This window comes from Mya arenaria, chromosome 17, assembly GCF_026914265.1.
Source record: "Mya arenaria isolate MELC-2E11 chromosome 17, ASM2691426v1".
In the NCBI taxonomy this organism is placed as follows: domain Eukaryota; kingdom Metazoa; phylum Mollusca; class Bivalvia; order Myida; family Myidae; genus Mya; species Mya arenaria.
This window is the reverse complement of record NC_069138.1, coordinates 51,517,753-51,532,567: the sequence shown is the minus strand read 5'-3', so window position 1 is coordinate 51,532,567 and position 14,815 is coordinate 51,517,753. Positions and strand designations below refer to the sequence as shown.

Below are 14,815 nucleotides of genomic sequence, written 5' to 3'. Positions count from 1 at the left end.
CGCTAGGCCGCTAACTTCACGCCGCTAGGCCGCTAGGCCGCTAACTTCACTTCGCTAGGCCGCTAGGCCGCTAACTTCACGCCGCTAGGCCGCTAGGCCGCTAACTTCACGCCGCTAGGCCGCTAGGCCGCTAACTTCACGTACATGTCTCCTACAGCAATTTTGTACTCGTAGACAGTATACTCATTCTAAAAAGTAATTCATATAAACAGTAAAAACAACAGATATGTCACTTAAGTTGTGTCAGTTTTTGAACTTTTAAAGCTTACATTGGTTAATGAACGGAAATGTCACAAATACTGGTGATAACGGGACTGAAATGATGGCATTTCTTTTGAACCGTTGTAAGATACCAATGTCTCTATGTACTTTGAGCGAAATATAAGCTATGACTATGACTGTATACATTGAGATTATGAATATTTCAAAATTTACTCACGTGAGTTTCATTATTGAGGCCCGTCAAATCAAACTATAAATTAACTTTTAACTATTTTTTCTTTGAAACCGCTAGACTGATTTCGTCGAAATTTAGCGGGATTTCATTGCACCTTTTCAACGTCTTGAATTTTTTAATCCAGAATATCCTATGAATTTTGATGAAAAATAGATATATTTCACACTATTTTTTTCGATGTCTGACCAACACCCTTTTTGAGGAAGGGCCTCCAAAATATGAACACTAACCAAGTATAAATAACTTAAAGACAGGCAAAACTAACATACATTTAAACAAAGTGGGAAAGCGATGTGGTCTCTTAACATTTGTGTTTTAGTGGGAATTTTTTCCGCTACCCAGTCAGTGACGGTCCCAGGGGTAACGACGACGGAGAAGTACCAGCAGTCCGCCATTTTGGACGAAGATGCGAGTTATATCTTGTTCTGGAATTTCAACGACACTCACATCACGTTCGAGGCTCATGTGAAGACGAGAGGTAATTGAATAGTTGCTTATAGTCGTATAGTACCTTGGTACCATGATAACGGACAGTCTCAAGTCAGTTCAGGCTTTAGGCTCATGAACTTTGCTGAGTTAAATGTCAATTTGAAATTTGTATTATTATACAGATTCATTTTCTAAAATGAATTGTATAAATAAAACATTTCAGAAAAGAGACTTAGATAAAACATTTCTGCTTACTTCTCAATTCTGTAAATGCGTACTTTAATTGCTAGTAGAACTAACTCTTGATATCTCATAGTGAAAAATATTGACTACCATGATACCTTTGTGAGTACCTGTCTTCTTGCTATTATGTGCGGGACATTTAGTAAATCTACTTAACTTCTTTCTGAGTCTGAGTCGAGACTCAGGCTAGGGACTGTTTAATCATAGGCCCAGACTTTAAACATGATTATTTAAACGGAAATTCTAATTATAACACAAATACAAAGTTTATGAACATTAGAAAACCACGCAGAACAAGTATTGATCTATCAATACCAGTATTTGAAGACTGATGAAATGTGCAATTTTAAAGCAACTGACTGTTAGGTTTTTAGCAGATAATGTCTGATACAGTCATTAAATAATTTAAATCTGAGCCCGAAAGTTTTTCGCACAAATAAGTATAATACATATATAGGTGCTTACAGCGCCTGAGAAATATTGGTTGGTATCTGCATGTCCATATCCTGGTTGGATCGTAAAACTATTAGTTTCAAAATAGCTATTTTCCTTTGCTCTATATTTTGTGGTTGTGTCAACTACATGTAGGAACATTTTTTGTCAGATAATGTTAATAAACGGACCGAAAAGCTAGTTTCGAAATTATATAAGTTGTCTCCACTTCATTCCTTCAAATACGACAATGAGACTGAGATGACGATGACGATGACGATGACGACAATGACGACAATGACGACGATGACGACGATGACGACGACGACGAAACCGATGATGACGACGATGACGACGACGACGATGATGACGACGACGACGATGATCGTTTGTTCGAGGGCGATGACGACGACGACGACGACGACGATGACGATGATGATGATGATGATGATGATGATGATGATGATGATGATGACGACGATGATGATTATTATTATTTTCACCGTAGGATGGGTCGGACTGGGTCTGTCGGAGAATGGCAATATGTTTCCCGCCGACGTGGCAGTTGGCTGGGTCAACGCCGACGGAAGTGTAGAACTACATGTAAGTATGTTTTATTATTATCGCCAGATCTGAGAGAGACCATGCTCTGCATTCAATGACACGGTGGTATTTTTTGGTACTTAGACTCACGCAATTGTTTATTTGCCACGCAGGATAGGGAGAATCGGTACGGAAGGAGGATCTGATTGTTACTAGATCCGAAAAGTATTGAGCCAAACAAATAGTATGCGCCCTAACTATTATATTCTAAATTAAGCTTGCTTTCCGTTATCGTTTTCATTAAGGTTTTACATAATCTTTACCTAAATGGTTATTTCATTGGAGTATCGGTACAGAAGGAGGCGGGCTTTGAGAGGCGGGGTCGGGTTCGGTTGAGCCCTAGGATATGCATGTATTTTACATGTATTCTAAATTAAGCTTGCTTTCCTTTCGCTTTTTCATTACGTTTTTACAAAATAATATAATATGTATATGGTTATTTCATTAAGGTGCATATACGAACCTCATATCATACTAGACTGTATCTCCATTAATCCAGGATATGCACACGACCGGTCACCGGCCCCCGGTTCTAGACGCCTCTCAGGACTGGTTCTCGGTTCTTGGAATGGAGAACGACTTTGGAACCGTACTTAAGATGGTCCGCAAGATCAAGACGTGTGACAAGGCCGATGATAAGGATATCAATGTAAGTTATCGTATATTATAAGTAAAGAAAAACACACCATCATATTATGGAAATAACTTTGGCAACATTTTTATAGAACTGACCATCGTTTTTCCTACCGTGTTCACTGAATTAAAACATAACTTTCCGAAAAGGAGTTTCATTTACAATGGTTATTCTATTTACAAAAAAAATACATTTTCGTTAAATGCTCGGACATGACCAAAGGATAAATCGCTAAACAGGCTTCAAGATACAGAGTAATTTGCATGCGACTGATCCTAAACAACTTAAAAAAAGTATTTAGTAAATTGATAAAGCAAGTTATAGTTTTATGGACTGTATGTTTGTGGTTGTATACCCATGCCCTAACTATTCTGCAATCTAATCTTAATGAGTCTACTGCCTTTAACTCATTTTTGTTTTAACTCTTAGTTTTCACTTTTCACATATCCATAGTTAGGAACCAACAGAGTGATCTTCGCATACGGTGACTCGGACCCCCATTCACCACAAGATCTGCATTACCATGGCAACCACAGGGGCACAAAGAGCATGTTCTTTCTCAACCCTGACAAGGGCGAGTCCAACATTGCCCCCACAGAGAAGGTCAAGCATCTGGACTTCCTTAATGACAACGTATGTACACATGTATACATGGGTATGATGAAAAAACACTCGACCATATCAGTATATAACAGACAAATGTTTAAATGTTTGAATTTACTCCTCTTTCAAAGTTTACTATTCAAGGGCAGAACACTATGGAAATCATGTTTTCTAAATGATTAATTATAGATGTGGACGTTTTGGAGGGAGAGGGATGGGGGGGGGGGCAATATTTGGTTCCGATAGCTCTTGTTTGAAGACATCAGCCAATACTAAACCCAATCTTTAATCAAGTTATTCGAAATTGTGTCTAAACAGGACCAATAATGATGCAACACAATAAATAGTACCGCAATAGGACAGTTGCCGTTTCATAGTTTTTTGTGTTTTTTTTTTCTTTAGTACATGGTGCCTAACACGACAACCACTTACTGGTGCAAGGCGTTTACACTTCCACCTATTGGTAAACACCACATGATCAAGGTAAGGTGAACATGTTCGTTCGTACGTTCGTTCGTTTGTTCGTTCGTTAATCCATCCATCCGTCCGTCCGTCCGTCCGTCCATCCATCCATCTATTTATTTATTTATTTATTTATTTCGGGGGTGGGGGGCTGTAAAGAAGAAGCATAATTATTTATTTTATAAGGAATTTGGGGAGTATGATGAATAGATTTCTTCAGGAGAATAATAGAAAAGGATTAAAAAGGTTGGATGGAAGAACGGAGTTTTTAGAAACTTAATCCTTTTTAAGGAGGAGTTGAAGGTAAAGAAGTTTTGGGTTATTTCAGATTAGAAGTATCGAGAAAATTAGGAAAGAAGGGTTATGGTTTAAAGTAGTTTTGGGGGTTTATTACTAATAGTCATTGATGTCTAATGACACAAGAGCAACCCATGCCGTCTAACGTTCCTCATTCGTGTTTGGTTTGCTTAACTTATACTTTTACGACTTCTGGTGGCAACAAGTATGTTTATTCAATTGTTTTATTGTTAACTGTTCAAGAAAGTGTTATATTCGAATTACATTCATGCATCTATACTGTCTGTTATGCTATATTTCATTTACAATTGTTCTTTCACCCCTTAGTACGAGCCGGTGATCGCCCCTGGCAACGAGAAGCACGTGCACCACATCCTGTTATCCCGGTGCCGGCAACCCAACCCGGAACAGTACCACGGTATGTCTGAGGACTGTTACCATGGCAATAAGATTATTCCAGAATGCAGTGATTACATTGTGGCTTGGGCCATAGGCGGTAAGGTATGTATTGTATTACATAACTTTGCTATAGCTTGTTCTTACCAGTTTTCAATAACTAAATGATTTCACTGATGATGTAATGCTATGAAAGAAGGTTTGCGAATTTTACCTATACGAGCGTTTGGAATAGCTACACGCTGAAGTCCACCTAATATTAATATTTGTCAGTCTGTCTTTGATAGGCTATAATAACATGTATGAGAAGATACACGCCCAAGTACGTTTACACGTACACGTATTGTTTAGTAGCATCTCATGTTTCTGTACACCTACCTTTACATTAACCCATACAATAACGATTTTCAGGAATTTTATTTCCCCGACGGCGTTGGATACTCGGTCGGTGCCGCCGACGACGGCAACTACTACCGTATGGAGACCCATTACGACAACCCTGATGCCCGTGCTGATATTCTTGATAACTCTGGTACGATGACTTGAAAGATTTACTGTTGTTAGTTAATTAAGAAATGATGATATTCATTTAGAGGCTTGGGTTTGTGTTAAGCTAACACCTTTTTTTCAAATCGCACATATGCTGGCAATTAAAAACAAGGCGACATGTCCTCTGTCTTTCGGTATACTTCATAGCATTGTAATACAGTGCGATTGCATTTATATTTATCAGAAGAAGAAACTTTGCTGCCAAATTTTCAATTCTGTAATATGTAGTTTTACGTGGTAGAACTACCATGTTTAGTTTTGCTTTTTGTCATATCTGATATCAAATTGCAACTATTTACGTGAACATGTGGCATGTTTAGATGTATTTACATAATTAAATAAAAAAAGTTAATTCAGTTACATAATTAAATAAGTGACAAAATGCGAAAAGTTAGCCGAAATAACTGAATAACTTGATGTCATAACTGAACTCATAACTGTGCGCGTCTTGACGTTGTTATACAGGGTCACACACGCTATACTCGTATAACACAAATAGAACTTAAATTAATCAGGATCAGGAGCATTACTAAAGTGATATTTGTCAACAGGTCTGCGGATCACAATTACGCCCGACCTGCGGGCCCAGGAGGCTGCGATGTTGGAGCTGGGGCTGGGAGTGAACGTCCGTCAGGTCATCCCCCCGGGAGAGACGGACTTTGTCTCGTACGGTCACTGCCACGAGAGCTGTACAACCTTGGTGAGTAACTGTGCGGCGGGTCTGGTGAAAAAGGTGGCTAGTGCAAAACGTCATAATAGAAACTAATCCCCTTTTTCTATTTTTGTCCGGTTGGCACAGCGACGTTTCCATGTTATATATCAGACCGGATAGTACAGCGACGTTTCCATGTTATATATCAGACCGGATAGTACAGTGACGTTTCCATGTTCTATATCAGACCGGATAGTACAGCGACGTTTCCATGTTCTATATCAGACCGGATAGTACAGCGACGTTTCCATGTTCTATATCAGACCGGATAGTACAGCGACGTTTCCATGTTATATATCAGACCGGATAGTACAGCGACGTTTCCATGTTATATATCAGACCGGATAGTACAGCGACGTTTCCATGTTATATATCAGACCGGATAGTACAGCGACGTTTCCATGTTATATATCAGACCGGATAGTACAGCGACGTTTCCATGTTATATATCAGACCGGATAGTACAGCGACGTTTCCATGTTATATATCAGACCGGATAGTACAGCGACGTTTCCATGTTATATATCAGACCGGATAGTACAGCGACGTTTCCATGTTATATATCAGACCGGATAGTACAGCGACGTTTCCATGTTCTATATCAGACCGGATAGTACAGCGACGTTTCCATGTTCAATATCAGACCGGATAGTACAGCGACGTTTCCTTGTTATATGTCACGTCGGTTAGCACAGTGGGGTTTCCATGTTCTATATCAGTTCGATTATGCACAGTGGGGTTTCCATGTTCTATATCAGTTCGATTATGCACAGTAGGGTTTCCATGTTCTATATCAGTTCGGTTAGCACAGCGGGGTTTCCATGTTCTTTATCAGTTCGGTTAGCATAACGACGTTTCCATGTTTTATATCAGTTCGGTTATCACAGCGGGATTTCCATGTTTTATATCAGTTCGGTTAGCACAGCGGGATTTCCATGTTTTATATCAGTTCGGTTAGCACAGCGGGATTTCCATGTTATATGTTTGTCTGGTTAGCGCAGTGGCTTTCGACATTCGGTCTTTATGATGGTATGTGTGTACCGTTTGTGCTCACCCAGCCGGACAAGTGTTTTTCTTCCGTGTTGAAATTTAAGTGGTTTCACAACCGTAAAATAGGTTTATATTCATTTTAGGCCATGAACCAGGCAGGTGTCTCCGAAATCAAGATTTTTGGCGCCCTGCAGCACTCGCATCTCCTCGGTGCTGCCATGACAACCCATCACTATCGCAACGGGACGGAACTTCCGCATATAGTCGATGACCCCAACTACGACTTCAATTTCCAGGATCTACGGAAGCTGCCACAGGAAGTGTCTGTTTATCCGGTATGAATTGTGCTTAATGCATTTTAAAGACATTTCCCGCGTGTAGTTATATCTGCTCCTGGTAATTTGCATTTTGTTCAAATTTCACTGGATATTTAGTCCCAAATTTTACTTTCTATTTATAATCATTTTCAACTGATATTTATGTTCGATGTTCACTTGATACGTTTTATCAAACTGAAACGGATATAAATTGTTTATTTTTATCGGATATTCATTGTCAAATTTCACTGGAGCATTATTGACGATTTAATTCAACACAATTCAATTCGAGTCAATATATTAATTTCCTCCTTGTAGGAGATATGGATTTTATATGCAAATGGAAAAGTCAATATTCAAAATTCTAATGCGTCACAAATATGTACAACATGTGCCCGATTATGGTGATTAGTCTACCATATGTACTCTTCATTGAGTCACATATGTGTCATATTCAACTTAAACTCCATGAACACTTTTGGAGATGTACTGAAATGATATCAGTAAGAATGTCATGTTCACGTCATCTTTAAGTAACAGCTGTATCGGAGCGTCCATGGGCCTTAACGCAAACATAGTTTGGCTCAAGTTCAAAAACCATGAGCTAAACTATGTTTGCGTTAAGGCTCATGGACTTAACTTTCTCGAGTTTATTGAAACTGGTGCCTTGAGTCAGGCTTGTTTAATTAATTACTTGAAATAGCATAATGGACATACACGTTGACACGGTTACATGCAACAGCTTCAGGTACAAATGTTCAGCATCTACAGGCGAAAAAACTCTATTCAAACCGAATACAAACTACAATGTATTCGTATATTATTCATGATTTATTATCAAACTTCCAAAAAACCTATATACAAACCAATGGCCTATAATATGATATTGATGTTTTTTTGTTTCTAGGGCGACAGTTTCAGAGTTGACTGCCACTATAACACGATGGGCAAGACCAAGCCAGTGCTGGTAAGTTCCAACATCGACGTTATTGAAATAATGTCTTACAACAGTACTTGTTGTATTGGGGCTCCATAGTTGTTTAAGTACAGTAATTATCACTTTTTGCTCTATGTTTGATAGAGTACATTACTACGGTAGTAATGCATTTTGTCTCTTATATTTATAATAGTACAGTATTCATCGCATTTGGGCTCCATAACTGTATGAGAACATTGCTACAGAATATATCGCACTGGGGCTCGTTATTTGAATAAGTATTTGTCGTATCGGGTCCAATATTTGTTTAAGTACAGTAAATTTCGTATTGGGTCCAATATTTTTATTTGTACAGTATCTGTCGTATTGGGTCCAATATTTTTATTTGTACAGTATCTGTCGTATTGGGTCCAATATTTTTATTTGTACAGTAAATTTCGTATTGGGTCCAATATTTTTATTTGTACAGTATCTGTCGTATTGGGTCCAATATTTTTATTTGTACAGTATCTGTCGTATTGGGTCCAATATTTTTATTTGTACAGTAAATTTCGTATTGGGTCCAATATTTTTATTTGTACAGTATCTGTCGTATTGGGTCCAATATTTTTATTTGTACAGTATCTGTCGTATTGGGTCCAATATTTTTATTTGTACAGTATCTGTCGTATTGGGTCCAATATTTGTATTAGTACAGTTTTTGTCGTATCGGGTCAAATAGTTGTATTAGTACAGTATTTGTCGTCTTCTGTCCAATATTTAATTAAGTAAGGTATTAGTCACATTTGGGCTCTATATTAGTATCAGTACAGTATTTGATGTATTTGGTCTAATATTTGTATAAGTACAGTTCTTGTCGTATTGGATCAGATATTTGATTAAGGAATGTATTTGTCGTACGAGGCCCAATACTTGTTTAATAACAGTGTTCGTCGTATTGGTACTTTACATTCGTTGTTTTGGTGCGAATGAATATATCGTTTAGTTCATTGGTCAGAACCGGTGTTCATAAAACATCTGAAGTCATCAATTCCTACCTTAAGTCATTTTCCTATGTTAAGTAGCTCACTGATCATATGATATACTTACTCAATACATATCTGAATTACTTTACTGTCATTTATTTTATTAAATGTACGAACTTTTTATCAAAAACACCTATACTTTTCGTTCAATTGAAAAAAAAGAAATCAACTCAGATAAGAAATAACTTAAGAAGCTTATTGAATACCGACATTGGCGTGTGAGTGTTTTGGCGGACACGACCACACGGCAGAAAAAACAGCATAATTGTTAATGTCGCCAAGATGACAAATGCAGAAAGCTAATGGACGTCATTGATTCAGGTTGTATGCCATGTATTTCTAGGGTGGCCTCTCCACTCAGGAAGAGATGTGTCTGACCTTCGCCTACTACTATCCCAAAACACCTCTATCAAACTGCATGTCCAGCGCCGTGTTCGCTCCGCAGGGTAATGATGAGAAATGGGTACGATTAATTTTAATCATGTAAAATAATAACTAGAATAGCCAAAATTAATGACTATTATTTATTACATTTATCACAACAATGAATATAATATATTAATATGTATGTATAAGAAAGAGCAAGATTGGGCAATGACATGAAACATAATTCGATGAATAACTATGAATACCAGAGCCTAGGTTTACGAACGTTCTCAGTTCTAAATTCAGAATCAAACTAGGAGAAACATTGATTTTAGATTACAAAAAACACACATTTATATAGCGTTCTTTTTGCATATTTTTGTATACTAATAGTGAACATTTTGAATGGTGATAAAAAGTATTTTTATCAAAAAAGAACTCTACTAGAAAATAAATAACAATAATATCATGTCCCTGTATATTTCATTGTATTATTGAGAATGTTCGCAATTATTGGCCCAGATGTTACAAATGTTAAAAATGATATTTAAAAAATAGCATGCCGTAATGTGACACAACCCTGGGCTGATATTATCTTAACGTCTCGAACTCAGGCTCAAGGCGTTAGTGAACACGGTCCTGATGTTTAGAATACTGATTAATGGCGTACCAAACGAGAATACCATGTAGATAATGGCGGTAAATCCGTGTTGATTACAGGTCCGGCAGCAAATCGCAACAGCAGACTGGTCCAACAAAACAGTTGTCGACTGGTTTAGGACACAGCAGACATCAGGTCAACAATGGAAATGGTGTGGCGGGGACTTTCTCAATGTAAGAAGCACTCTGTTTTAAATATAATACTCACCCTTTTTCTAAGGCAGGGTTAAAAGTATAGTCCTCGTAAAGGTCAGCTGGGAGTAGGATTAGAGGGAGGAGAAACCAATCGATAAAGCATGAGTCAGTCTGAAACATTCCATAAAGTAGAGGTTTGATAATGATAAATCTGACCTCTGATTCAATCGATGCAAAATCGAGTGCAAAACTATAAATACACATGTAGATTATTTTCCTGATATCATCAACTCAACTCAACTCAACTAACCGTCGATACGCAGTTTTGCCGCTAATTTATTTTATATCAATTTTGTAAAGTTTATTACTCTTTTTGTGATACACATAGCATCATCACTCAGGTGTACACGAATGGTTTGAAAATGTTGTCGTCGGTTGGTTGGATCACTGATAACAATGATTTGATCGATATCGACGCGCGTTTAATGATTTACAGCGGTGCGGTTTCGAGCGAATACAGATATACCTTCACGAAAATCGTCAAATTAAACTGTATAAATAATCAAAACACTGATAGTGTTGAACAGCTGGGGGGGGGGGGATGATTCCTTCTTTGTGATAATCAAAAATATTCTTATGAATGATAGCATGGCACTCGCTCACTCGCTCTTACGCCTGCCGGTCTACACCCAACCTGCCGAAACATCCGCCCGCCCACACACTCACTCGCCACTCAAAACCCACTCACAACCCAACCCATCCACCATACTGATTCGGTGTATTCCATGAGCAGCAGAATAAAACGGGCATCATAGCAAAAGATGGAATTCAAATTCAACTAAACTTTTATACTAGTGTATTACTCAAGTATGCCTACCAACTTCAATTTTAAGAAAATGTCAGCACAATATTGTAGTATAGAAAATATTGATTCAAATCAGATCATAGCTTAAACAAAGAGAGTCTAACAACTTATTTACAAATGTACCTATTTAAACCAATCCGTTACAGCACTATATGGAAATAAGAGTCATTAGAATGTTCATAAGCATATAATTTACACACGCAGGGGTTGGCAAAATCTGAGGTATATATTAATGGATAATGATATAGGATATATGTGCTTCCATCTTATATACAATGCTACTGGGTGTATTTCGTCAATTTAACTAATTTCACTGCTAGAGCAGTGAATGGAGAACCGCACTGAATTAATTATGGACTGAACATCTGAATTCCCTGCCTTGTTATGTCTTATTTATAGAATCATTATGCAATGTAGTTACAATTAGGTCAAAACCAGACCTTCACGTTTTTGACTTAATAGGAGTTTTCTCTTTCATATCCGTGTTTTATATGCCTGTTTTACTGACAATATACGCAAAATATTACATAGTCTTACATGAGGTTATTTTCTAAATCAAACATTATTTCGGGTATGTTTCAGAGCATTATTTCGGGTATGTTTCAGAGCATTATTTTCATTGAAATCGGGTACTTTCGAGTATGATGTTCAACTCCGCATGAACAGTTGAATTTGTGTGGTCTATTACAAAAGTGAAAGTCTAAAAATGGCATTTTTACATTTCATACATCGACATAAAGCTGAAGAAATTACCTTTCATTTGGTATAAAATACAATCATAACAAACAAATAATTGGGAAAAAACGACTAGTTAAAAGGGCCGTTAAACGAAGTTCAATATTTGACCGCCAGTGCAGGAGTGGTCTTCCGAAACAAAGCTAGGAACCTTATCTTCCATAAAAAATATATGATATGAATTATATCGTTACAAAAAATGATAGGCAGTGAAACAGCGAGTTAAAAACGAAACGTTCGTTGTTAATCGGGAACAATGGACCGATTACAGTGACAGTGCAGGTTAATAAAAGAGCAAAATTATCAACATCTTTTAAATTGGTAATTGGTCTCAGGGGTCGGTAATGCCGTTGAATATTACCTACAGTGCGCTAAGTCAATCGGAACACCTCGCCCATTTTCGATCGAAAACAAGGCAAGACACCACTAAATAAAGTTCCTTTCCATCCTATAGTTAATTGACCAATTTGCATGCCATAACAGTGAATTCTTTATAAATATTGCACGGCGACTGCATACATCAGTCCACATGCTCACTAAACAACTTCTTTTTTTCGAGTAAATGTAGTTACTAAATGATTTAAAACCCAGTTTAAGCATGTATGCTTTGTATACTTACCGTCTGTTTCTTCATTGAGAGAATGTAATCTTCATTTATTTTATAAAATCGTTTGCTAACGTAAAAAAAATAGACGAATGCGCATGCGCAGACACTCTTGGTAATCTCCGTAAATTTCCGTACCCGTCGAAAGTACTTTTGGCGGGAATGGTATAGCAAATTTTGCATTTGATATAATAATAATAAAACATATCTGATGATCACATATCTGACCAGGGTTTTTTGATGACTCGCAAACATTATAACTACATCATTTTTCTTTTAGGTGCCTGCCGATTTCGACTACGTCTGGACACCAACCTACCCAAGCCAGAGCTACACCCCTCCCCCACCGGACTGCTCTTGATTTAAAATTTGAGATTTTTATTGTGTTTTTTTTTATAATAAAAGCACAAATATGCATCCGGTTGTCTTGCAATTTGACCATACTTTTATACACTCAGTAGGGCACTTAGTTATAGGCAGGCGATGTAGTGACAGTCAATCAGTCACGCCTATCAAATAAAGGTAAACTGATATACATTTGTGTTCGGTAAACACTCGTGTTTTGATAGTATTTTTTGTAACCAAATAAAGATGTGCGTTTTGATCGATTGTTTATTTCTTGATAAGCTAAGCAGAAATACAAGCCTGACCATTCGACCTGCTCATTACCAAAGATGTTCACTTCCAATGGCAGTTAATTTCATGATAAACAAAGCAGAATTACGAGCCTCCCGAGTCGGCCTGCTCTTAACCCAAGATGTACACTTAAAATGGCAGTTAATTTCAGCATGAACAAAGCAGAATTACAGGCCACCCAACTCGGACCGCTCATATCCCAAGTATCTAGTCATTTTACGGTCACAAGGCTATGTTTTTTATTTTTTAACTGCCATTGACTGGATGGTCAACTGCAAGCCACACCTTGTTATTTGTTTACGTTTTAACGAATGATTGTGCTAATACTCAGTAACAAATAATATATAATTTATTCATTACAAAAATTAGTGATTAAATAAGTAATAAAGTTGTGAAATGAAACGAACAACCCATGCACAAGCAGAGTTAGCCCATGCACAATCAGAGTTAACCCATGTACAATCAGGTTCAACCCATGTACAATCAGGGTTAACCCATGTACAATCAGGGTTAACCCATGTACAATCAGGGCTAACCCATGTACAATCAGAGTTAACCCATGTACAATCAGAGTTAACCCATGTACAATCAGAGTTAACCCATGTACAATCAGAGTTAACCCATGTACAATCAAACCCATGTACAATCAGGTTCAACCCATGTACAATCAGAGTTAACCCATGTACAATCAGAGTTAACCCATGTACAATCAGGGCTAACCCATGTACAATCAGAGTTAACCCATGTACAATCAGAGTTAACCCATGTACAATCAGAGTTAACCTATGTACAATCAGAGTTAACCCATGTACAATCAGGGTTAACCCATGTACAATCAGAGTTAACCCATGTAAAATCAGGGTTAACCCATGTACAATCAGAGTTAACCCATGTACAATCAGGGTTAACCCATGTACAATCAGGTTCAACCCATGTACAATCAGAGTTAACCCATGTACAATCAGAGTTAACCCATGTACAATCAGGGTTAACCCATGTACAATCAGAGTTAACCCATGTACAATCAGAGTTAACCCATGTGCAATCAGAGTTAACCCATGTACAATCAGAGTTAACCCATGTACAATCAGGGTTAACCCATGTACAATCAGAGTTAACCCATGTACAATCAGGGTTAACCCATGTACAATCAGAGTTAACCCATGTACAATCAGGGTTAACCCATGTACAATCAGGGTTAACCCATGTACAATCAGAGTTAACCCATGTGCAATCAGGGTTAACCCATTCACAATCAGAGTTAACCCATGTACAATCAGGGTTAACCCATGTACAATCAGAGTTAACCCATGTACAATCAGGGTTAACCCATGTACAATCAGGTTCAACCCATGTACAATCAGAGTTAACCCATGTAAAATCAGAGTTGAACCATGTACAATCAGGGTTAACCCATGTACAATCAGAGTTGACCCATGTTCAATCAGAGTTAACCCATGTACAATCAGGGTTAACCCATGTACAATCAGAGTTAACCCATGTACAATCAGGGTTAACCCATGTACAATCAGAGTTAACCCATGTACAATCAGGGTTAACCCATGTACAATCAGAGTTAACCCATGTATATTCAGGGTTAACCCATGCACAATCAGAGTTAGCCCATGTACAATCAGAGTTAACCCATGTACAATCAGGTTCAACCCGTGTTCAATCAGGGTTAACCCTTGTACAATCAGGGTTAACCCATGTACAATCAGAGTTAAC

At 37.7% G+C, this 14,815-nt stretch overlaps 1 protein-coding gene across 1 annotated transcript; it reads left to right on the top strand.

Moving 5' to 3' along the window:
- Positions 1–708: 708 nt before the first annotated feature.
- Positions 709–12,868, top strand: LOC128224826 (DBH-like monooxygenase protein 1 homolog). Its single transcript, XM_052934893.1, has 13 exons — positions 709–935; positions 2,070–2,164; positions 2,664–2,813; positions 3,252–3,431; positions 3,804–3,884; positions 4,488–4,661; positions 4,968–5,088; positions 5,657–5,805; positions 6,951–7,142; positions 8,032–8,091; positions 9,430–9,549; positions 10,173–10,286; positions 12,732–12,868. Exons 1-13 carry the CDS (start codon positions 749–751, stop codon positions 12,810–12,812), a joined length of 1,704 nt encoding a protein of 567 aa, XP_052790853.1. The 5' UTR covers positions 709–748; the 3' UTR covers positions 12,813–12,868.
- Positions 12,869–14,815: the final 1,947 nt, after the last annotated feature.